Genomic DNA, 26519 nt, shown 5'->3' with positions numbered 1-26519 from the left:
ACTGAAAACAAAGCATTTAATAAAATGCACTCTCAATATTGCATGGGTAAGCACCTCAGCATGAGTAGGACACCTACCGTGCAACAGGCTGGCTTTCAGAAGAAAAAGGAACAGTATGCTAAATGTATTGAATTAGGCTACTTCATTTTTGTGCATCTAGAATAAAAGGCTAACAAGCAATGGGAACCATCCAAATTTTCTCACGGCCTGACTGATCCCACAGTCCAAATAAGAAAGGCACATAGCAGTGACCCCTCACTAAGCACAGGTGAACGCCTTTTCAGCAGTATCCTTTGTCCAAAAGAAAAGTCAGTTCCTCACCAGTCCCAATAGTTCAAACTTTCAACGCCAGAGACCTACTTGAGCATTGCAACTAGATGTGGTTTACAGTCCACTTTAAATGACAACATAGCCAACTCGCAAAGAAAAAAAAAATGTTTTCCATAATAAAAAAAAAAGTGCACTTTTTCTTCTATTCTTTTGAGCCAAGTCCTAGGTATTAATGCAGATGCTATAGACAGGTGCAACTCAAGAACAAAGCAGCAAATTCCTCTCAAACAAGGCCCTTCAACCAATAGCATATGCCTACCGTCATGATGTTGCGATCAAGTGCCTAACTAGCACCTGCGAGCCACCTGCGACACCATGCAAGCAGGTGCAAGGCAGCTGACAGCAATGTCATGACAAGACGATGGCATTAGCTGGAGGGCCTCCTTTCAATTTCATTTGCTGCTTCGTTCTTGAACTGCACCTGACAATAACATCAAAAGACATGTCACAATCAAAACTGAAGTTCAGTAAGCCCGAGTTTATAGCCAAAATCAGGCAAGAAAACCCATAAAAAAAAAACATGAAAAAAAGACTATTACTGGCAAATGGACGCATGCAAAAATTGCAGGAAAGCACTGAACCTTCACAGCAGCCAATAATCCCGGTTATCGCCAAAGCAAATTGTTTTTGCCCTACAGGCCGATGTTGACATTGGAAACTGAGCATTTTTTTCTTTCTCCATGTTCATTAGATGCTGAAGCCCAGAAGAAGAGTATTTATTATAAAATTATAGCCTGTCAAGTCTCAGTCCCGTATTGAGGCTGAAACATGGACAGTTCACAAGAAACAGAGAAATTGAACCACACACAGCATCATCACCTGAAAGGAAATTTATTACGAACACACACCGTATGCAATGGCACTGTCCTGCTAACGGTAGTGTGAATGTTGTTATTTTTCAGGAACTAAACATGGTTGTAGGTCAACCTAGAAAGAATATGCAAAAAAAAAAAATTAGGCACAAAGTTCCTTGCACAGTGAACATGAGGTGCTTACAGAACACCAATTCATCTTTGTATAGCAGGTATACATGTAACAATTGACATAATAAATGATGAGAATCTGAATGCAAATTTTGCTGAGGTAACACAACCGTACAGACTGAAAACAGTAAAATTCCCTAAAGCCTAAAAGTGATTACAGTGAAATTCCCCCAAGTCCAAAAGAATTTATGGCTACATGTGCGTTTCCAAGAATCAAAACACAAGCTATGTTACACTGAAGCAGTATTCACATCCTTCATAGCAAACAGCAGGCCAGAACTTCCTGCCAGCATGGGAGCAATGTTCCTTAATGAACATGTCCAAAACAGAGAAGTAAAAAATAAACTTCCAACTGCATGACCACAGCAAATGCCACGAATCCAGTTTAACAAGTGCACCGCAATGGCTCACATCAAATTACAAGCTGTACTCTCCAGTAATGATTAAATGCACTTCTCAGAACATCAAACATACCCCATTCAAAAAAAATCTTCCGTATGTTTGCAAAATTATTTAACAACCTCAGCATTACATTTTAGGCAAACCTCAAAGCTTTGGTAACAAGCCTTCATGGCCAAACGGAGAGCCAGGCCAGTTAAGGGGGGACGCGGCTTTGAAAACCCAAAAATGGCCAAAAAGAATTATTTTGTCATAATTTATGTACCCACCTGTATGCCTCGTTTTTATGCTGTACCCAAGTTTCATTGCGGAAATCAACTGGGAGGTACCCTAAAATATTGTTTTGTGAGTCGCGGCAACTGTGATTGCGGGGAAACACTTGAACAATAGGCACTTTTTTCTCATTATTATTTTCTCTTTATTATTTTCTACCTAGATACTCACTTTGTGGTGCAGGTTTCTTCACAACTGTTTGATCTATTTTGACCCAGTTAGTTTTGTTGCACTCCTAAGGCCATAGTGCAAATCTAGACAATCTGTTTTTCAATTTCGTGAATTATAAATTCCTAGTATGAAAACTTCTTTTTTTTCTAGATATGTCAATGATGTACAGTGCATCCCATACATTCAAAACCAAAAAATTATGCTTTGTGAAAAAAAAAAAAATTTCAGAAAGCCTCGACCTGTAGCACGCTACACGCTAGTAGGAATGCGATGTTGAACCAGCCTTCTGTCACATTTTCTTAAGTCTGCAGCCTTTTCACAAGGTTAAGAGGAAAAATATATATTTGAAAACAATTTTCTGGAGTTATGTATAACATTGAAATTTTATGACAGTGGATATAGAATTATTTCTAATATGCTAAAAAATTTCATGAAAATACATCATGAAAAGCAAATTTTTTTGCTGCAAGCTGTGTCCCCCCTTAAAGAGCAGTGCAGTTGCAAAAAAACTAAATCACTCAGGTGCATGCTACACACAGTAAGGCACGGAATCCTTGCAGTGCCTTTACAGTCAGAAATATTATTCACCACAGTGTGCAGTTATATGCAAAAAAAAAAACAAGCGCTGACTAGAATACAAAGCACTCGAGTAAATACAGAAAAGCACCAATGTAACAACCTGCTTATAAACAATGTGTCACAAGTAAGCAGGAGCAAGCTTTTCTTTTTGTGTCTTTTGTGAAGAATCATGAATAAAGGAAAGAAATTTATGTTAATGAGGATAGCCATCACAATACTACTAAACATAGGGACAATTAATAATTTGTCACAAAGAAATCAGTCTACTGCTCTTAAGGCATGCTTCCATAGCCTATACCCTTACAGAAAAAAAAACACGCAGAAAAACAAAGGCAGGAAAACTAAACTGTGAAGAATAACCAGCTAGCTCAAACCAGTCTTGCAGTCACATATTCCACAAATAACAAAGGGCCACCTCAAGGTGTACGTGTACAAGGTGCCTTGTACCAGATGCAGGCCAACTATTTTTAGTGGCGCAAGCTGTTTGCCAAGATAAAGAGCCACTAACATGACACAAGCACATGAAGTTGGCAAAGCTGACAAAAAGATAGCACTACTCACAGAAACACATTGGCAAATTTGCTAACGGCACTTGAGACATACAAACTTGTCAACAGCAATATGACCAAATATGCTACCCCATCAATGAATACTTCCTTCATTTGCTTAAAAAAGTGTATACCGGTGCAGAATGACAGCAACATACAAAATGTAAAAGATGCCTTACACCACATGCAAGGTGGTACATAAATAGCTGCCAGAAGTACAGTGATGTATGATATGAAAGAGAACACTTAACATACAACCAACAGTTCTTAACTTTGAGTTTCACTATTAGTTCTTGATGCTTTCAATGTAGATTTCCTGCTGAAGATTAAGCCTCATGGCACTTTTTCCACAATCAGTGCTAAAGGTGGGGGAGGGCACTCCAGTCCTCGTTTAAATCACACTATAGTGTACTGTCACCGAGCTCAGCATAAAAAAGAAAAAAATGTGTGAGAAAGTGTGCTCTAAGGTTGAAAGGAGGCATCAATCGGTGCCATACTTTGTACTGACACAAACAGGATTTCACCACCTTCAATTCCTCGAAACCCCTTCGGTGCTTGCACTAAAACTCACTCGTCTATATCGCTCAGCTGTGCCACTAGCTTAAATGAAGCTTTGGCAAAACCTAACACACACACACACACACACACACCTTTACCTTTCCACGCATGCTCTCAGCTGCTGGAAAAATATAGAAACAGTAAAGACAATAGCAAAAAAAAAATACGAGCTAGAAGTCATGTAAGAAAGTGGAACCTGCTGTTTCAAAGTGAAACCGTCCTGTTTGTCTCCCCGCGTCTGTGTCTGTTTAGCGCTATGTGGCACCTGCTCCCTACGTTGGCAAAACGAGCTACTGATAGCTACTACCACACAGCCTGACAGCTATCTCCAGCACGTACACCCACCGTCATAAGTTTCTTAAACATGACTCGGGTGAAAAAAATTTTACTTCTTTGCATCCAGAATGCATTACTTGAGATTAAATTGTGCACTACAAAATTTCCACAATTAAAATTAGGCTGCATATATCTGGCCTAGGCTGCATGAAAAGATGGCACTGATATTAGATTTTTTTTGCTAATATTGTGTTTCATCAACTTTTGACTGTGTGCGTACATATGCTGCACATCAAGGCAAAGAACACAATGCTGCATGCCAAACCTTTTGCCAATACTGAAGCCAGAGCATAAAAAAAGAAGAGAGAGCACAAATTACTCAGGTAAAGACTGCTAGTATCAGAACACAACAATAAAGAGTGTAAAAGTATGCACTGCCATAATATAAGGAAACCTAGCAGGCACGTTAAGCTGTATAAATCTGAGATAAAAGACAAATAAAAAGTAGAACAGTAGCTTTACTTTTGCCTGAGCATTCAATAACAGTGTTGCATTAAAGAAATGCAAGAGCTCACCCAACCCATTTGCCAATTGAAAAAAAAAAAAAAGCTGTATATTGGCATAGCAAATAAGTGCCTTTCCACCAAGAACAGCAACATTCATGGAGAAATAAAATGAAAATAATCACAGTGCCCCAACTCTTTGGTGCGTACCTAGACCACTCCAGGCCTTGCTGAAATAGGATGGCACAAAATGGAGCAAAATAAGAAGCTGGAAAATGGCCAATCACACACACAACACGCACTAAAGCAGTTTCACATGAAACGTCAGGAATCTTACTGAACATAAACCGATGGTGGCGTCATGAGGCCCACTTGCTGCAAATAAGAAAGCGCCTGAAGTGTTGGCAGTACCTTGACAATGTGCCACATTGCACAGCGAACAGGACAGGACTGAGCACAAAGATATCCCCTGGTTCATTGAGGACCCTATGAAGGCACAGTATTCCACCTAACAAAATGTTGCATCATTCAGCGATAAAGCTTTAAAAGTTTTTTCCAACTAAACTGCAGGGTCATTCGTGCCATTAATTTTATGTTTCGTGGTGTGCTTTGCTTAATGCCAATCTTTGGTGCGGTGCTTGTTTGCTTTGCGCAAAAAAAAACGTACGTGCAGGCAGGAACAAAGCACCAATGTGAACATGAACAAAAGAAGGATGACATATATGCACTATGGGCACAACCTCAAAGTAGCAACATTTGTGTGCAAAACACTTTTGTGCATGCATCATTCTCCTTTCATCCTCATCCACTTTTCACCTTGTTTAAGAAAATGATGCAGTACACCTCGTCCAAATAGTGACGCTTGTTAAGTACAGCATCACCAATGCCAATGCTGGACCAAAGAAGGAGACTTTCACAATGGAAGCAACAGTAACAGTATCCATTGCTAAGGGTGTAAATTGCGGAGATCTTTCCAGCATTATTCATTATTCTGCAGCATTATTCCTTTGTGACAGGCCATATGCCACAAAAAAATTCATTTTGGCCTTACGTCTGTGCCAACATATTTTACCTCGTATAACCCAGGTGAGTGCTGTCACCAAACATGGACTAGACATATCAAACCACAAAACATTAGTTGTATATGAAATTTAAGTTAAACAAACCAATCGTCTCAGATGAATGAATTCTGTCTCTGGTAGCAATGCAATACTTCGTAAACCAATTTAATCTGTGCATGCTCAGTCCCAGTACAAACGATTAAAAAAAAAGTGATACAATAATAGCAAAAAAGAACAATGAAAAAAATAAGACATTACTGCAATCAAACAGACAATGGTGTAGTTTAAAGCTACTATCAGCAGGCTGCACACTCTTCAGTTTTATACTCTGTAAACAAAGCAATAAAGCATTGCTTGGTTTTTGTTTTATGGGGTTAACGTCCCAAAGTGACTCAGGCTATGTGGGACGCCGTAGTAAGCTTCAGATAATTTCAACCACCTGGGATTCTGCAACGCGCACTGGCATTGCACAATAGATTAATCTCCAGCATTTCACCGCCATCAAAATGCAACCGGCACGGCCAGGATTGAGCCAGTGTCATTTGAGTCACCAGCTGAGCAGCATAACCACTTAGCCACCACGGCAGCGCAATAAAGTATTGTTATAAGCCATTCTTATTTGCTGCATTTTGTGCCAGTCGTTTCAGTGACAGACAAATGCAAATACAGCATCATCACAAACATGTTTTCGGTGTGTGCGTTAAACATGACATACCTTATTTAGTTTTGGTCTAATAAAAGACTGATTTTTTTTCTGGCCATCTGACTAATGTGTTCCATAACTTGAATGAAAGAAATGCTTTAAAGTGGCTAACCGAAGAGGTCTCCACAGCTTGGATCCATGTACATATTTTACCCCTGAAAAGACATCTTTTATAACCCAAAGAGGCATGTGGCAAAGACAATTATCACAGCTTCATAAAAGCACAGGCAAACCACAGTGCGCAAACCTGCCTTTTCATCAAGGACAAAACAATGGATTCTAAATGCAGGGTTCATTTAAACCGACGTTAGCCGGCCTAATCTGGACAGCAGACATGGAATTTGGACACACTTTTGCATTAATAAGTAATGTAAAAATTACGAGGCCAACTCTTTTTCCTTTATACAATCAAACGAACTTTATGATGTCTGAATTCATGTTTGTTCACTGAAAAATTCATTGAAAAATTAAATGTGAACTGCAGGGAACATTACTGCTTGCAACAAGAGAGAATGCTCAAGAGAAAATAGTAAAGAGTTGAAACTTGAAAGATCACAGCACCGAAATTACACAAGGATGACTCAAACAAGAATAAGACCCTGCAGCTAAAACTGCTTGTCAGCAGCAAAGCAGTCTTGGTTTCAGCAGCACTAGCTGCAGGTGCAGTCGCTGCTGCTGCTTCTGCTGAGGGGAACGACGAGACGAGACACAAATGAACACATAATGGTCTGTGCCACAGAGCGCCAAACCTTCTCTGCAGCAGGGAATTTCTGTGCCTGCAGACATGCTGCAACCCGTGAACACGGTGATCGACACAAAGTTTGCTTGCACTAGGGAGGGGAAAACGGGCTGGCAAGAAGACACACACATCACAGTGAATCCTGGCTATCACAGAGACCCAAGCGAGAGGGAAGATAAAAAGTAGGGAGCTGCGGGCGGCCCGGCCCCACGGGCTTCTGCTGGGACAGGCTGCTGTGAAGGTTGTTTCTCAATGACAAACACCTGGGGAGCAAGAGCAGAGTTTACCCGGGACAGGGATCCGCGAAAGGAGGCGCTGTTGCGTTCGGGCAAGTGAAAGTCACTCTCGTCCAGGCACAGGTCTGTGTCTGAGTCGTCATCTCGGGGCCGAGTGTCCTCCTGAGGAGGAGTAGGGGGGACAAGGGGAAGGACAGGGCCTCAACGTAAGCTAGCTGTACTTGCCAACCACAAAAAAAAAGTGAAAGCAAAAAAATCGAAACTATTAGCAAGGCTAAGAAGAGAGATGGATGAAGCAATGGAAAAGATAGAGGACGTTGTAGCTCAGCAATACTGCCATGATTTCTCGTGTATCACATGCTGGATGTGTGAAGAAAAGCTAGCAAGGTGAAGAGACGAAGAGGGTGCTGTAATGTTGCACTAAGAGTGTAAATATTTGTTGCCCAAGCAGCTTGTCCTGCCTGAAATTCCCTCAAAAACAAGAAACCAATTGAGATTCGTGACATGTAAGGCTGTCTAGCTTCAAAATCAATGAATGAATCCAAATAAAGCCACTTAGGGCATATAACCAATCCTCTGAACCTTTGAAGAACTCTCTTTCACGGCAGCAATCGGGACATAAAACAGAAGCACATGGTGGCCTGCTCATCATATCTTATCATGTCCTGCAAAATGAAAGTGCGCTTTGGGCAATTATCAATTTGGCTCCAGCCCAATTTTCCATAACAAGAATCCTCTTAGCCTGCAAGTTATCAAGTCAACAAGGCCATTCTCAACACTGGATTAGTAAAAAAAAAAGCACAACGCTTTTAAACTTAGTAGAAAATATTGATGACACTGGTCATGGACTGAAGTTTCTGGCAATAAACTAACAGTTTACTCAGTGACGAGTGGGATTCCAAATTTTTTCAACAAAATTGGGCTGCTGTATATGTCTGCAGTTATAACACACAGGCCTTACAGAAAGGAACATTTGAGTGAGCATATTTAGTCGGGTTCTTGTGTTGTACTAGTCTCAAATTTTGAAATGAGCTGACCCTTGAAAAGCTTCAGCACACACAAAAAAAAACGGCAGCATATGGTCTTTCAAGACTGAAAGTCAGGCCCAGCCATTTCTTGAACACAACAAACCTTCTAATGACTGAAAAAATGTCTAAACCAATATGAAGACTGCAATAATATGTTCAAACTGAGGCATGCAACACACCAGAAAACATGGCAGTAAAACCAACTTAACACGCTGGCAAAGAATGGTTTCATGGCTAAACTCACCGCCACATTGCTTCACAGGCTAGCAGGAAAAATAAACAGCAGTGGCACATAAACTGGCACAGCACACCAATTCTTCCAGTAATTGACCTACAGTCATACATGCTGAAAGTACATAGACCACAGGATTTATGACCAGAACTGACAGTAAGACATGCAATCCAATGGTACTCATAATGCCTTATAGGAGTGCTAAGGAGCCTGACCTCTGGCACGTCTTTTTTTCTGTGTAAACTGAGTGCAACAGATGCGTCTCCTATTGCCAGAACACATGAAGTGGAGGGCGCTCACAAACTTTGCCTCCTTTACCATACCTAGGGGTGCCATAGGCCCCGACGGTAATGCCATATTGATGCGCTGCCATGGTAGCCTGCACAGGCACTCTGCATAACTGTCGTACGAATCAGATAGGAGACAAAGGGAAGTTTGACTTTGCATTCCTTCTGTGAAACATCTGCTCTGAGCAAAACAGTGCCACCTGACCAAGGCATCTGTGGTCATGTACTCCAAACTTTTGCATTGTTGCTTACCTGCCATGCTCAAGGGGCAATTTAAAGAAAAGAAATTTGAAAAGTAAGAAGCGCATTCTTAATTATTCCACAGAACTCGTTGATCATGTTTGCTGTCTGTGCTCAAGGCTGGTTCAAAGAACAGAAACTCAGCGGGCAAAAAGCACTTCATCGCTCTAGAGAGCATGTAGCACCACAAGAGCAACCCAACGACAGCTGCTTGACGCATGCCATGGTCTGCATACTTTCAATAAAGAGTGTGCCCACAGGGATGAAACTGGGAGCCTTAAAACGGTGCATTTTTTCGAAACTTAGAAGTTGAAGCCCGAATTGAAATCTGCATGCAGCTGGCTGCAACACAAGGATAGACTGCACTATTCAATTTTAAACTACCTGCCCCAGTCAAAATTCAATTTTCTTTCACTGGTCCTGTGGTATCCAATTTTCCCCATAAGTACCCATATTTACTACACTAATGCTGCTGTAAATGCCTATATCAAGGAACTAACTGTTCATGTACAGTTCACATAAGCGAGCCACCTTAAAACATGCAATTATGAGCATACTTGCATGGTCCACCTTCTGGCACCGATACCAAGTCAGTAGGTTGCAAGGGAGTGCTTCAATAAATTTATTCCCACGCACACACATCCTGTAAATTTTTGCTGTCTACTGCACATACCGTGAAGGGCAAATAAGGTTAAAACAGTTAGCAGATTTTTGCAACTAAATTTTACTAGTGCAGTGAACAATAAGAATAATTACATCCTCCACAAGGCAATGCAGAATGCTAATAAAATAAATAGGCGCACAAATGACTCCTTAATTGACCTCAGCACCAAGTTACACTAACATTTCAGAGGACGAATCCTTCACAGCAGTCGAGGCATTTATATCCTTCGTATATAAATAGAGATGCTAGAAGAGCACAGAATTATTGTGACAGAAGCTCTACATTGTGAGTTACTGTCACATCTTAAGCCAAGAACAGCTTGTGACCAAGTTAGGCCTTACTTTCTATTTCAATAAAGTGCACAGCAAATTATCAAATGATGCAGCAACTAGGCAACATACCTTTATTTATCTGGGCATGGCACAAGACAATTCAACAAATATATTATTTTAATTTCAATGAAGCAAAACATTACAACAAACATCATTTATCTATTAAGGTACACAAATTAAGATTCACTGTGTCGCAACACAGAAGCACATTTGCATAACAGATAAGGCTTCACTGTCACCCAAATGACAAGGAAACGTGATGCCAGTGCCCCAGCTTTAATAATATAACTGACTGCTAAATAACGCTGCTGAGTATCACAGCAGCCGATACAGATGCTTCCTGACTAGAAATGGAGCTGCTTCCTGTCAAGACAATAAAACTTGTACATCTTTGGCCTCCAAGTGACAAAACCTGCCATGCATATAGCAAAGAGATAAAGCTCCGTGACAAACACAAAGGTAACCTGTCAGAAAGTTACAAACCTTCAAGGGCAATCATCTTTCCAAGTTGCTCTTTTCTGCTGAAACAATGATCAATGACTATGTGCAGCCGCAAATAGAATGAAAGCTTCATTTCTACATCACCTATCGAAACCTGCGTCATTTTATGGCTCAGATGCAGATACTAAGAAATCTCTTGCAAAGCCATTCCTCCCCACTACTGTGCCCAATCTCTAATTCCATCCATTGATTATCTTTTTTTGATATTTCTAGTTTGACCTGCAACCGCCAGTGACTGCACACACAGGGGTTATGCAGAGACAGAAACACACAAAAGGCATTCGAACAACACTTTTGCTTTACCTCAGCCAACATTAAACATCTTTAGAGAAGCAGTTACAAGAATAAGCACATGAGTTTGTTATGGTTATGCAGCTTCACATGCACACATACTTGGCAAGAAGGCAGCAGCATGTTTACAAGTGCAGGGCAATAAGCAGTGCTCTTAGTGAAAGCAGCAAGCAAGATAACAGTTTACAAGCAAAGAAATATGCTACAACAAGATTGAAAAGCACATCTAAGCACAAGCAAGAAGTATCGGCACAAAAACAAACTGACTTCATCCCCCCATGCTGACAAAATAGGACTGACGTTTAACTGTTGTATCTAAAAAATACATAACAGTGTAACAGTGATTAAAAGAAGTCATGCTTATGTTTAAGACATGTGCCAATTAATTTTTGATAACATAGCTTCCTTAATTCAATTCTGAAATGCCATACAGCACAGTAGATTTTTCAATGCAGCAATCATGTTAGGGATACCTTTGCACAGCTACAACAATGATACAATATGAAACTTGCAACATCCTACCTGCTAGGCAGGCAAGTCTAAAATGTGAACACCAGAAAACAATCAGCAAATGTAGTAGCATTAAGCAAATGTAGTACATGAGGCAAAGTCAATTACTCTTTTCATGGCGGCTCAAAATGCCGCCATGGCGGCAAAATGCCGTCATGGCGGCTCAAAATGCGGCTGTCAAAAGTCTACGAACTGGAACAATAATTGAACACAAAAACTGTACAGAGCTAACCCGAAAAAAGAACTGTGCAGTCCACTCAGTCTTTCTTTTGCCAAACTCTTTTGGCAAACTTACGTGTTCATGCACAGTCGCCGCTGTCAGAAGCATGAAACCGCTTGGTGCTCGCACCATGCTATGCCTAATGCACACGCAAGAAAGGTGCAGTTATGAGGCAATCACTGTCACCAATGGCAAGACACAAGAAGCCACCGCAGGTGGTGGCAGCAGCAGCAGCATTAGACTTAGGAGACCGCAGGCAAGGGCCAAGGCACATGCAAGAAACCACCAGGCAGGCAAACAGCCAGGCAGACAGGCAGACTGCTCAAGGGTGCCAGAGGACAGCAGCAGCAAGGCAAGAGAGAGGAGGAGGACAGGAGCAGGACAGGCAGGCAGGGTGTCAGCAGTCACTGTGGTGCGTGCGGGAGGCCCGCATGGATGTGGACGAGTCAGTGGAGGAAGGGTCAGGTGAGTGGGGCCCGCCGAGCTTGACCGGCAACTCATCGCCACGCATGCCCTCATCCTCAAAGCCACAAGTGGAGCTGGTGTCCCGGGGAGGGCGCCCGTTCATCTGCCAGAGAGTGGCGCAGGGGGCAGAACTCTTGCGAATGGGGCGACACCGGCGAGTGGAGCAGCCTCACCTGCATCAGCTGCTCGGTGGAGGTGAGCACATGCGCCAGGGGCAGGCAGCACTGGGGCAGCGTGTCCAGCAGCGTCGGACGGCTGTGCGTCAGCAGCGGCTTCATGAACCTGGGCGCCACCACGCATGGACCGTCAAGGCAAAGTAAGCACACCGCTGCCCTTGCAGCCACTGCACTCGACAGCAATGGCACCAGCTAAGGGCCCTTGACAGCTCATGTGTGAGCTCTTGGGCTTCAAGACAGCTGCTAGCAGCTTATTTCCACTAGACCTCAAAACGCATAACAGTAGCGGCACAATGCAGAGAAAAGCTGCAGAGATAGTCATCATTGCACGTGAAGCTTGGCCAACCATGAAAGTCAGTCTTTTTGACAGCTCTAATTTTAGTAATGAGTGGACAAGAATTTGGAAAAGCAAGGGCTAATTTAGCAGACAAATGAATGAAAGAAGCCAAGAGAAACTGTTGATCAGGAAAGTGAAAAAAAAAGGCTAAGGCTAGCAGTTTTATTTTTAATAAAGTGCATGATCAAACTACTTTTTATTCACCAAGCTTAGTCATGATAGCTCAAGCTTGATTTGAGAGATGCTTTGCAGAGATTGTCAGTATAGACAGTTTCAATAGTTCATTATGAGCGCATAGCAACAAGCCGCTACTGTGTGCTTTGCCATCTGCGACTATAGTTGCGTCTTGTAACAATGCACAAGCTACTAGAAGGAAGTGCATTGCAAGGCACAGTAATGCACCAAAGGATACCTGACATCAAAGTTGTACCACTTGCGAACCAGCCAAGCCTTTTCATAAGGAGTCTTGCTTTCTGGCTGTGGCGGCGGGCTCTGCAATTCCGGTGGTGTCTGCACCTGGCCAGTCTGAGAATAAGAAAAAAAAAATGAACATCTCAAGTTTTGGCAGCAAAATGGCAAGGTCATCAGGAAAGCATTGTCAAATACACTCGAGACTTGAATCAAAAAGAACCTTGATCGGTAAAAATTCAGGTTGTACTAATGTTCCCTTCAAGCCTAAAAAAAAAAAAAAACAGTAGAAACTCCCTTCCCCTGCAGTTCTTAACATGGTGGTAAGCAAAAAAACTGACTTTGCATACGATAGGCGGCATAAATTATGAAACTCAGTGAGGGCAAGTGTAAACATTGTATATTTTTAACAATCTTTATCTCTTTCACCCCTTAACCTCTTCACAGCAAGGTCCAGGAGTCCACGCAGTGCAAGACTGCAACTGTGCCTTTTTTTAACGATTGCTTGTTGGCAGTTCGATGCATCTGGCAGCATCTTATTACAGTGTCCCACCGTCATGACACCAAAGGTTGCCAAAGCTGTGTAAGCTCTCCCTTCCCCATCCCCAAGGCTCTGTGCATTCCAAACGCCGTGAACTACCCTCCTCCCATAGCTTCCACAATGCCATATCCTCTACCAGCACACTGCAAAACATGTCAACATTATATGCATACTTCACTCACTTGATCTCTAATGTCGAACATCTAATAGCCTACTTGCAAATACCTTTAAGATACAATAAAAGTGTTACTCATAAAAGCCACTTGCTCTCAGCAGTAATAAGAATACACATACGCTAGCAGTCGACCAATCCCCGGGTAATGTCATCAATCTTGGGGTAGTATAAAGTTGTTAACTGCACAGCCCCCGACTAAAGAGGACAGTCAACATATCACATGTACAATACAACTACATGCAAGGTACTTCTCTCTTTTTCTTTTCAAACAACAGTGCAACAGTACAGTTAATATTACTGCAAGCTTTCATGCCAGGCAATCTGTCCAAAACAATGTTCAAATTTCATGCAGATGGTAGTTAATAAGGAAAATAAGCATGCATTATTGTAAAAATAGTAAGCCACTGCTTAAAGCATTCACATGCCATGCATGCCATGCAAATGCAAAAGCATTAGTGTTTTTCAAACTTCAGAGAATACTTTACAAGTTTTTTCCCCCCATGAACTTCAAGCTTAGTGTGTTCATTCAAGCTTTCTAATATACAAACCTCACAACGACAAAGCAAACTGCTGACATTTGAAACTGATTATAAACAAAGGTGACCTTATGAGCTCCACACTAAGAGAGTGGTAAAGGTATTTTGGGTTCAACGGTACATCGGCAGATCAAGCCATAATGCACCAAACACAAGGTGGTTATTTACTGCAGTCTGTTAGGGTCAGATGTTGAAGGTTAAACTTGGCTGGATTAAATGTTCCCCATGATATTATATATCAGAAAAACCTAGATGACAAAATGTATGGCCTTTGGTAGGACCAATGATTGAAGCATTCCTTTCTCAACTCTCTTGTCCATAATTTCCACACCATTTTCATTATTTTTAACAAACTACTACAAGAATTTCCACACCATTTCCATTAATCTTTACACAACTACAAATTAAATTCAACCCACAAAATCTGAAAAACCAGAACAATTCTCATTTTGCAGGTTAGTTGACTCATGATTAATATGAAGAAGAAAAGAAAAAATGAAACCGCTAAACAAGACAGCAGAGAAAGAAACCTGTCCAGTACAAACCGTTACATGCAGCTTTTATACAAAGACTTCTTCACAACTATGAGTTCGATGCTTTGGTTTCTATATTGAAAATCTGGCAGACTTTTTTTGGCATTTATTTCAGAATGTAAGTATCATTTTTTTTTGTCAGCATTAAGAGTTTGTTTTGACAGTAATTAACATGTGAGCGGTAGTACTTAGACCTCTACTTGTAGAAGGAATTGCTACCACCATTAAAAAAGTAAGGCAGTTAGAGGAGACAGCCTACAGACAAAAAGCAAGTGGTATTTTCTTCTAAGGAGTAGGCTGACAAGTTATCCTTAGGCTGTCAAGCTGGGTTAAAGAGGGCGGAGAATCACGTGGTCTGCGTGTATATGGCAACAATAGAACTGCCACTCAACTGTCGTGGTAGCCAGAACATACTTTTTCGCGACATCCAAGCATGGTTTCATGACAGTGGCCTCAATGCACTTGATAAGCCTACTTAACCAACTACCTGCTCTATGCAGGTGATGATAGTGAACAAGGAGCACTTAGCAAGCAGAGAGGAAGTGGTGCTTCCCGGTCTGCAGGGGTGTGTAAGCTAGCAGAGATATACCTCAATTATCACAACTGGGGTGCTTATCCAACAATATAATAATCACATCACGCCCCTGGCTTCCCTACTACTTAATTTTCAACTTTTAACAGAGTGTAACTCGTACTAAACAGCCAGCTAGCTACGCCTTGCAAGCCAAGAACACTGACCTTTTTCGTTTAAAACTGAAATTCGAAAACTTAATTCAGCATACTTTTATTGGCTTTTTTCGATTTAAATCGAAGCTTCTACTACATGGACTTTGGAAGTGCTTGCGAAGTCCTCAATAATCAAGAAGCTGTTCACACTTTTGCAATACCCTACTTAACACCTAACAGATAGCATAATGCACGTCTCTGAGCCACAGCCGATTTCCTTTCCAACACATGCACCAATACAAAATATACATTCAAAAAATAAAAAAATAAAAGCAGAAAGCTTTGCACATGCCAAACACACCTAATAAAGTACTTGAAATGCTATCAACAGGCTGAAGTGGCTCCAAGCAATTAGTCCACACATTCCGAAACCAGCACGGCCATTCATAAAATGCAATGCTATGCTACGCTGCTCATAACAATAGGCTAAGAAATATCCTTTTGCAAACCGTGCTTAGAATAGCATAATGACGAGGCTCAACCAATTTAGGACAGCAGGCTCCTTAAGGAACTACAGAACTAACAAGATCATGACAGGGAGGCTGCTAAAAGGATCTGTGCCAACATTCCACACCAAGTGAAAGTTAGTAAGTAATTAAGTATTGTATGCATAAACTGAAACCCAATTAGATGAAACGAAATAATGCCTCTTTTTCCTTATTATTCAACTATGATATATAGAAGGCTACCCGACAGCTCGACCCTTCACAAATAAAGGATGAATCACATTGGTAGTACGAATGAGTGTATAATTTGCTTTGTAGTAAATGTTCACATTTTGATTTACACTAATAGTGCCAGTAAGAAGACAATGCACCCAAATCACTACAAACTTGTGTGTTGCATACTATGTAAGTAGTATGCATAGTCAGTAAATGCACACAATGGCATCTGCTGAAACCAGTGTAAGACGGCTTGAATCTCAAAGGGACCACATTTACAAAAAGACAGCAAAACCAGTCATTTCAAAAACCCTAAGATGTCAATGTGCGGGCTCAGTATAAAAAATTGTTTGCAATACTAAATTGAGAATGACAGAAAAATCTAACTGGAGAGGAATGGTCAAAGCACAAAAGAATAAACTAACTAAAGAACCTAGTTATGGACCTTCCATACACTAATATTAAAGCAGCTTCTAGTCTTCCTTCTGTACAGCACAGATGAGAGTGAGCCATTTCTAGCTAATATGTTGTCCTAGAACTCAAATTGTGTCTTTTTTCCTCTCCTGCCATAGCCTCCTGCAAGGCTGCAGTATGTGGAAATAAAATGAAGAAGGGCCCACATAAAAATTAATTTTCGAAATCTTTCAGCTGCATACTATTCACTCTCTGTTACGAAGCAAAATACCATATACAGTGACAGTAGCGTTTGAAAAGACAAGTTTTTATTGCCAACTTTTAAACGAAAACAGACCGCATCACACTCCTCCAATTTTTTTTACACTGTTACTTGCACCGTACACCCATACAGCACACGCTTGCCACAAAAAGGCAGAAGAATCTCCTGGGCTGAATGCTGATTGCAAACCGCCCTATATCGATCATGAAACCGAGAACCTGCTTTTGATATGTTCTGTTAGCTGCGTTCCAATACAACCAATTTCATCTGATGCTAACAAGTGCAAAAAAAAGTATTAATTTCACTTTTCCAATGAGTCAAGCCAAACGAAAGTGTTTCTGAAATCATCACCACCACTGTCACAATTACACACAGACTTTGGCATTCACTTTTATGAGGAGAACATGCATGACGCCTTTACAGCATCTCAAACGAAGCACGTTTTGAGCACACACAGCAGCTACCACTACTATAGGTTACTATTTCACTTATGCCTAAAAGAAACAACCAGTCAATCACGATGGAAAGAAAAAAAATCAGGAACGTATGCTCGATAAGATGTGTTATGACAATATAAAAAGCTTGATGTGTTACAGAGGTATAATAGTAAAACAAAGAACACAATCACATGTTACCACGACCCTACTGTCAGGCATGTAGCACATTAGGGTGAACAGCCGTCATTCCCAGTTGTGGCATTAAGTGTAAGTGGAGTGCTTGACACTGCATCACTGTGTGTGAAGTTCATGTGCTCACTTAGACCCATTGCTTTTTGCACAACACAGCAGAAGCCATTCCGCAGGCTAAACAGAGCTACCAGCGCATAGGCAGTGCAAACAGAAGCTCCTTACCACCCCATTCTGAGTTGCCTGATAACCCTGAAAGGTGCAAGAAAACAACATGCCCCAGTTTATATCTGTGGCAGTAACAAAAATAATGAAGATCTGTGAAAAACAGAGCACGGAGAAAATAAAAAAACAGCTTTCCAAGCCTCAGATTTGCCTAGTCATCAATGCTTATCAGCTGTGGCTAAGTAAAACTAGGCTGATGGTGTAATCTGTCACAGGTCAACTGGAAGAACAGACTGTCAGGGAAAATTAACTATGCTTTACAGGTGACATAGCCAGACTGTAGGAACTGAAATTAAGGAATGTAACTGCTAAACAATACTATGGCACATTCTCCATCTCAAAGAATATCTGCTCATAAATTGGTGCACAGACAAGCTCAAGTGGATTCAAAAGTAAACGAACATAGTCATGCGATGCAAGTAAGTAGAGGTGCGCTGGAATGGAAATTCAAGGCTGCAGTGCTTAAATCCACAGTAACAGCCCTGAAACCGCTCATACGCACAGTATGCTAGCCAAGCTCCGCAAGGTCGCATGTCAGTGCATTTTGACCTCAGAATCATGTACTAGACACTATCAAAGATAGTGCTAGACACTATCAAAGAAGCGCGCATTTCCAATACTCTCTTAAACACAGCCACATAAGCCTCACTAAAATCCCATGTGCCCGGTTATCAGTACTGAGGTCATATTCTTGAAGAGTGTGTCACATCTTCGAAAGAGCTACTACAGATCAACACCATGTTTATAGCCGTAGGAGGCACTCGCAGATGCTGGAGGCAGCTGAGGATATCATGGAGCATGGTTCACTTTCATTTGCTTACCATGCTGTTTGATAACTGCTTTTCGTGTAAAGCTGTCTAGGCTGTCTAGTTTGAACGACTGTATTAGTGAGAAAATGTATAGCGCATGCGGGAGCATGTCAGACTTGACGAGAGGCTTTTACAATTCAGGGAAACACCCAGCATACAGAGCACCTGTTTGGATTGTGTCTGCCGCCGCAACACATATTTATCATAACTTGTCCAAAAGATACCAGCTTCAAAATAACGTTGCACACTTTTGCATGCTGTTCTTAAAAACTACACTCACCAGTGGTTAACAAACAATCCCGTTCATAGATGCACAGTGAAAGGAGAAAAATTTTTTGAATGTTTTGTTTATATGTGCCACGCTTCTCCCCGGTACATCCACCCTACCCCCTTGGGGGTAGCATTAGCACACACATATTAACAAGGGCATCCGCAAAACTTTCTGTGGGGGGGGGGGCACGAAGACCGGGGATGGGGGAGGCAGGGCCCAAACATGCTAATCAAGCTGTGTAGTTGTTTTCTGCTAGTGCATAAAAAATATCCGAAATTCCAGGGGGGGGGGGGACCCTCCCCTTGCCGTCCTTCCGGATGCCCATCCATACTGACATGTTTTAAAAATACATTACATTCTATACTTGAATGTTCTGTTCTGGGATGCACTCTGCTTAATGAATGGATGACCTCACAGCCGCACTGTAATACAGTAGAATCTCGATATGCGAACATGGCTGACACGAATTCATAGGGTCCCCGGTCCAGAGTGCACTGCATACAAATGCACAATTTCGGATGTTCTGAACACTGTCCTGGGCCACTGCAGACGATATGAACTTTCGAGCCCCGACTGCACCCTCGAGCACCAAGCATTGCCCATACATAACCGACGTCATGACTGCTAGTCGTGCAGTATGCAACACGAGCAATAAGCAATGGCGCACAGCCCACACATCACTGACGTCAGTGAGCATGAGAGCGTGGCTCGTACATTGCCGACGTCACAATTTCCAGTCGCGCGGTACGCACAGTGAGTAGTGAGCTGTGGCTCATAAAGAAATTTTGTCAGCTGTAAAACAGATCTACATGAATGCATTTCCCATGCTTCAGTATTGCAATTTTGTTTTGGATGGTATGAATCTTCGGATGACACAAATATTTTTCGCAACCCGTGAGATTCGCATCACCGAGATTCCACTATCAAAAAAACTATTTTAAAAACATTTGTTTGCATGCATTTCTATGGGCTGTACCCTCAACTATTGCCCCCTCTGGGCAACAGTAGTGCCATTGCATCTTGCTTATGTCAAGGATTAGTACTGGCCTACAACCAAAAACCTGCCTCCCATTTCAAGGCTCTGTTTCAGTTTGTCACTTAGCTGAAGAAAGATATGTTCAGCTGTGGCTTGTTGCTGCATGCCTTATGCTTGTTGAGTTTTCTTCAGAGATATGCTAATATCGTCAACCCTAATTAATTCGCTTAAAGGGGTCTGAAAACTGGTTCAAATCACAAAGAGTTTGAACTAAGGGCAGCCTTTTTAATACACTTGATGTTGATGGGACTGGACCATCAGTTGAAATAAACAGGAAACTGTAAATTAGCAAAATCTTATTAACCAGATATACCACTATCTCAAATCTGTGTTTCGACACAAAGGGCATCCGCAATATCAGATATCTGGATGCCTGGATCAGGACTGGATAAGTGTTGCATTTTCTCAAACCATTATGATAACTGCCAACCAAGCTAAAATACCCAATGACGTGTTTAAGTAGAAGCCAGCTGGAGAGAGAGGGAGCATTCTACTTTTGATAAATAATGACTGCTTATCTCTTGCACCACCAAGACTGAATTCTGCTTGGCAAGAATGAGTAAGTCAAATAAACACTTTTACTTTTTGCTTCATCTGCCTGCTTGCTACCATCCCCCAAGCAACATCTCAGAGATGCTGGATGTCAATGGGAATGAGAAGAAGAAACCCTGAAGAAACACCAATTCAAATATAAGAGCCACACACTAGTTGCTGAGACCACAGCCCACCAAATAAACAAAAGGATTCAGTAACTCGAATTGAATTTGGCCTTGTGCAAATAGAGATACACTCTACGTGTGAAGTCTCAATACTGACATTAGTTCTGCTTACAATACCAGCCTCACATAATTTCCAGCATCTGTGAGCACCCCCAAGGATGATGTAGAGGAGCAGTCCGAATGTGTAGCAATATCCAACAGGTGGAACAAATCAATGAAACTGAGACACCTTTTGTTTGCTGCGATACAGCACTGGTATATAGTATGGCAGTGCCACACTCTTCCAGCAGCTCACAGCCTGTCAAGTGTTGAAGGTTCATCATTTTCATGTTATCAACGTGACACCCCATAATGTGTTATGGTAATACATGAATATGTTATGCTAACATTATGCTGTGCTCTTGCTCATAATTTTCTCCTCAGGGCACCTGAACAGGGTCTTCAAACGTGGAAAGACAATTTAATGCTTATCTGGTACAGCAGAGTAAAACTTGGAGCTCATATTCCACATCACCAGGTGCCTCCAGTTAATTACATTCACCTCAAATGGTGTCTTTTCAGCATGAAATGCCTTAGGTGGCATCAGCTCATTTTGTTCGCTCAAATCAATACTGATAGGGAATTTCCTGCCCCATACGTTCATCCTCTACGTTACACACCCAAATGAGGTTGGAACTGCCACCGGACAGTAAAATTTAAAAATTCTTAAAATCAGCCGCCATTAAAATGTTAAACTGCAGCTGCAAAGCAAAGTTGCCTTCCCAGCTTTCCTCATTTATTTGTTTCTCGGCTGCTATTGACACATCGTGCATAAGCATGCCGCCATTGTGGTAAATAAAACATTCACTCTGCCCAGACCCCAAGGCAACAAAGAATGTTGCAAGCTTCAAGGCCCAGAACTTTTACACTGCTGTACTCCTTATTTCTATCTCATGTCTCAGCCAATAATTCTCGTCTGAAAGCTACCAAGACATGCAACTCCCTCTTTTCAACTGTGCACAGCAGTTAACCACACAAGCGATGTCAAGTGAGATGCAACGTGATGATGCTGTTCCCCAAGAAGCAAGCCCGATAGCTAAGGTGCCACACAACGAAACATCTGCTTTGCGTGCTGTCCTGACAATCATGACCTCATACCAGATAGCCAACTCACACAACTGCCGATCGACCAAGCGCTTCTACTAAGGTCCATTTCATTGAATTCCTTAACGGAATGCCTTTAATAGTGCTGAACAGCCGGTGCAGACAATGAAGCCTCCAAAACTTCACATTTTTGTTTTCTTCCACTCTTTTCAAATAAATTGAAGAGATTGCACTCACACAGAACAAATTATCATTTTAATAACAGGACACATTAAAATAACCCAGAAAATGATAAGATGAAAGCAGAAAAGAGCATAGAACCACCAAGTCTATTCCCCATGTTACTAACGCGCAATCTAAACAAGCATACCATTCACAAAAGAGGCATCTTCAAAAAAATGTTTTTCAATCTGGCAGTGAGATCCGAAATATGCCCTTTATTTATGTGACAAATCATCTATGGCCCAATCATGAATCTGGTGTGAACATCATGAAATAGACAATGTATAAAAATGTGAAACGTGGCTCACTGTACTGTGTTTCCTTCCCACCAACCACGAATTTGTGCTGTCAATGACAAAACATTTGTCACCAGCTAGCTCAAGCTGCCACCCCAAATATGATACTGATCGGCTGGGTCCACAAAAACAGCCTCATTAACAACTTGAAGTATGTGTCTTCTAAGAAATGGCATAAGGGACAATTTTCACATGGAAACCCAAACAACCGCACACTGCAACCCTTGGGCTTGGAAAGAATTCACTTCACAAAATACTTAAGCTGCAATTAGGGTAACAAAACATGACACAAATCCCCCAAGCATGCAATGATACCCTATATATAAGGTATGGAGGTGTACCAATTTTCTGTGATGCCAGCTATAGGTACAGACAAATTTAATGGCTGTTGCCTAGCTCTCTCTTTCTGGCAATTTTAACAACAGCAACAGCCTCTCGTCTGGGCACTGAGTGGGACTTAAAAGGCACAGATATTTTCTCACAAAAACTTACCAAGTTAAAGAAAAAAACAGCACAGAGGCTAACTGCTATAGCTAACCAATAATGTGCAGGCAACGGCCCAACAAGACGGTTCATTTATTTTACACATTTCCGCTCACTAAATTCTTTTAATGATGTATCACCCCTTCTTTTAGATGCCTGAACCAAAGAGAGGGAGAGAAGTGAACTAAAGTGTAATGAACCACGCCACCGTCACAGAAAAATGCCATTTAGTGTTCGAGGTAAGCACTGTGCACAAGTCACAAAAAAAAAAGTAACAGAGGCAAAATAAACAAGAAATAGAAAAAAAAACTCACAGGCCTGATTCCAGTGAACTGAAGCATTTCATGCTCCTCTTCAATTCCTACCCTGAATGAGGCGAGAAAAAAAAATTAAAAAAAATGGTCATTTCAATGCCAGTTGCATTTCCTGACAGTGACAGCCCCTGCTACCATTAAAAAAAAAGCAGTGAAAAGTTGTAATTAGCAATACTAATCACAAGTGTGAGCATTGTGGCAGCAGTCATAGAAAATAAAAATTGGAGAACGCTTAATCTTCGCCTTTAAGAGTGGAACGCGACAGCGCATTGCAGTGCTGCCAGGAAGTGCACGGAACGCCATCGCCCGTGCGGCACAACGCCTTGCCCGCTGGAAACAACTCTGAATGCAATTTAAAATTTTTCAATTGTTTCAATTAATTCATCAACTACACACTCTAAATTTTCTTAATTACCATCATCAAGCATTGGCTTTTTCATGCTGAGCATTTTGACACCTTTGTACCCCCTTTTTCCAATTTTTTCATTTCTTTTTTAATCAATTAATCACACTGATTTCATTAACTCGTCATCACCGATCACTCTCACGCATCAATCATCAATCATTAGAACCACAAATTACCAAGATACAGTTTTTTTTTACGCAACCCCCAAATATTTCCCAACACGCGGTGCCGACTATTACTACGCCGACGGCTTTTCGACCAAACGAGCTGTATATGCTGTCGCGTGAAAGGTATCTGGGTCATTCTATAACAGACATCCCATGCATCAGCCATTCCGTTCTGTTATAAAAACAATTATTTAATAGTGACTGACTTAACAGAGTCAGCATTTCTTCTTATTTTGCACGTTTTTCTTACTGACAGAACTGGGTACAACAAAGGATTTAGAGGAAATTTTCTTCACTAACACTGGTAAACACATTCTACAATTTAGACAAAATCTATCTACATCTGATGTGGTTCCATGAATAGGAGAGTCTCTCACTTCCTTGAAAAATGAAACGAAGACAAAATATGCAGCACGCTCACAATTCTTTACGAACGCTAGACCCACAATAGTTACTAAAAATGCTAATGGGCCAAGAAAGTGATCGTGAAAATCAGAGAAAACAAGCATTTCAGAACAGCTTAAACACAGCCATTCACTAGCTACTGAAGTAGTCCAAACAATTTACCATTTTCTGATATGACTCAAGTAATACTGAAGAGAAAAACTTAAAATGACAAAAAAAAAAAGCTGTGGTTTAGCTCTTGTTAAACCTGGAGTGACGCGATAGCTACATTTGGCCGAGTGGAACTAGCTCAGTCAAACTGCAAAGTCAGTCTTTCGCTGCTCCGTTTCGCTGGGCGTTCCTTCTTCATCTTCGTCGCACTTGACACGTCGCATGCGCACAGCTGTTTATTGCAGCTGTTGAGCGCCGCGCCACCAGCAGCAGCAGCAGCTGCTCCGCACCACGTGACCAACAGCCGCACCACGTGATCAACCCACGCAACCAACCACGTGACCAACGGCACTGCCATGGAGCTCAAGTGGTGCCACGCAGCTCATGTGGTGCCACGGAGCTCAAGTGGTGCCACGCTGAAGGGTCGAAGAGGTGGCATAGTGTAGCTATCGATACAAAAAATTACGCTCAGTTGCTTTAACCGCAGTTGGTGCTAATATGGATTGGGACTTAGTGCGAAGGCCACTGACAGAACTGATAAACTGAGTCTGTGCACACTGCCACAAGGACGAATCTTGCAAGGCAAGATGTATCCACGCGTCCATCCCTTCATGTTAAAAGGCCACGCAGAAGTTTGCCAGATCCATGAGATTAAGTAGCAAGTGGACATCAGTACAAACCTAAGTAATGAACAGGATTACACAACTTTCTTTTCACGAATGTATGTCACGAAAAAAGGGATGGCTGGAAAGATGTCACAATGCAATCACTTACGGTATGCTCAGCCATGCCAGCAGCTGGGTGGTGAAGCCACCACACACGATCACTGTCACAATGGCTATGAGCGAGGTGGCCGTGAGCATCAAGTGCCTCTGTTCAGAGAGGGTGTTTCGGATTGCAAGAGCAAACGCCATTGCACCACGCAGGCCTGTCGGAGAGAATCACATCTTCTTTTAGTGCTAAAGTCAACGCACAAAAGTGCTGTTATTAAACAAAGAGAACCAAGTCACTCATTACCAGAGATATGTGAAGCACTAAGATGTGTATGGTGGATGGCTTTGCTTCACAACTGACCCTGTTGCTATGATCATCTTAATGCTCATGTAGCTGCAATCCTCCAATTCGAATGCTTAATGCATTCAGTTTCTTGTAAGCTGGCCACCAGTTTGAAGTCGTCACTCCAAACTTTTCCAACACAACTACGTAATTGCGCAGAGAACAGAAGCTTTTCAGCCTCGCAGTAAATTGTACGTTGTTTTCATATCATACAATTTTCTGCTTGACATTACAAAACTCCACCTCTAATTACTGTGTGATGAATACAGATATATTTACCCCTCACATTGCATTCATAAACGACCAAAAAAAATTTGTGCAATAGGATGCAAAAAAAAAAAACTAAAAAAAGGCACCATATGTATGCAAGTACCACACCTTCTCTTTTGTGATCACACTAGTTTTAGGGGTGTGCACATTAAAGATACTTTTTGTACTCACACAGAAGCATACAGGTGCAGGTCAAAACTGGAATGCCAGCATGTACAAAACAGTTTCAGGCTTATAGGCTAGTTTTATAGAGAAACCTTGCTACACAGAACAGCAGTCATGGGAGGTGGTATGTTAACACATTCATTTTATGAAATAAGTAAGTTCATTCAAATAAAAATCGGTATTCGATCCCTATAAACACTTACAATCTGACAGTATGCTTTCCCCGCAAGCGCAGCAGCACTTTGAATTAACCAATACACTTAATTTATTCATCAGCAATAAAATAACTGGTCATAAAGAAGCCTCCTGCTTTATTCTGGTCAGCCCTTTATGACTGACACTCACCTTTTTCCTTTATTCAACAAAGTTAGTTTACTATATCACTGCTGCCATACTGCCACTGCTACCCCGCTTTTTTCCCTATACATTTTCTCCCCACTCCTGCTGTAATGATGATATAGAAGCCATGCTTTTTTTGTGTGTGTCTGCAATTAGATGTATAGTCTACAGTGCCTGTTTCATCCCCATCTTGTCTTCTTTCCATTTTCCAAACTATCTGAAGCATGACCCCGAAACCAGCTTAACATGAACATTTCTCACTGTTTAGAAGGCTTTAAATCATTCATACTCCTCCACTAACCGCTATCCTTCAATCCAAGATTGGGCAATGTTTGTCTGTTTGACAAAATGAGGTGTGACAGGACACAAACCTGAGAAGAAAAGCACATGCTGAAAAGCCATGGGGATCTTGTTCGTCCTGCCTAGGTTCAGCAGGAATGTCAGTGGGTAGATGTAGACTGCTCTGCCAACTGCTATCGCCAGCTGTGACATCTCAGTTAATGAAGCAGACGTGCCAGGAGACATAATGCCACTCAGACAGCAACAAGCCATTATGCTTCTGTCATGGCTTTCAGTTT

The 26519-nt window shown here is 41.6% G+C and overlaps 1 protein-coding gene across 10 annotated transcripts in view; it reads right to left on the bottom strand.

Moving 5' to 3' along the window:
- Positions 1-26519, bottom strand: part of Nhe3 (Na[+]/H[+] hydrogen exchanger 3) — a 49862-nt gene that overhangs the window by 8436 nt on the left and 14907 nt on the right. For 2 of the 10 annotated variants that reach the window (XR_013313361.1, XM_077658596.1), the window contains exons 11-17: positions 26313-26424; positions 24886-25039; positions 22984-23035; positions 17751-17777; positions 13055-13167; positions 12303-12411; positions 7411-7521 (exon numbers count right to left, since the gene is read on the bottom strand). Coding sequence is in view for 4 of the 10 variants with exons in the window: in XM_077658596.1 (XP_077514722.1) it covers positions 7411-7521; positions 12303-12411; positions 13055-13167; positions 17751-17777; positions 22984-23035; positions 24886-25039; positions 26313-26424 (678 nt within the window). In the remaining 6 variants the exon portion in view is untranslated. Of the gene's footprint in view, positions 1-1178; positions 1258-7143; positions 7522-10183; positions 12233-12302; positions 12412-13054; positions 13168-17750; positions 17778-22983; positions 23036-24885; positions 25040-26312; positions 26425-26519 lie in introns of those variants that run through there. The other 8 variants (XR_013313362.1, XR_013313364.1, XM_077658595.1 and 5 more) reach the window with 8 other exon arrangements.

The sequence above is a fragment of the Amblyomma americanum genome, chromosome 3 (assembly GCF_052857255.1).
Source record: "Amblyomma americanum isolate KBUSLIRL-KWMA chromosome 3, ASM5285725v1, whole genome shotgun sequence".
In the NCBI taxonomy this organism is placed as follows: Eukaryota; Metazoa; Arthropoda; class Arachnida; order Ixodida; family Ixodidae; genus Amblyomma; species Amblyomma americanum.
Note: the sequence above shows the minus strand (reverse complement) of the source record. Positions and strands in the feature narration are given on the sequence as shown.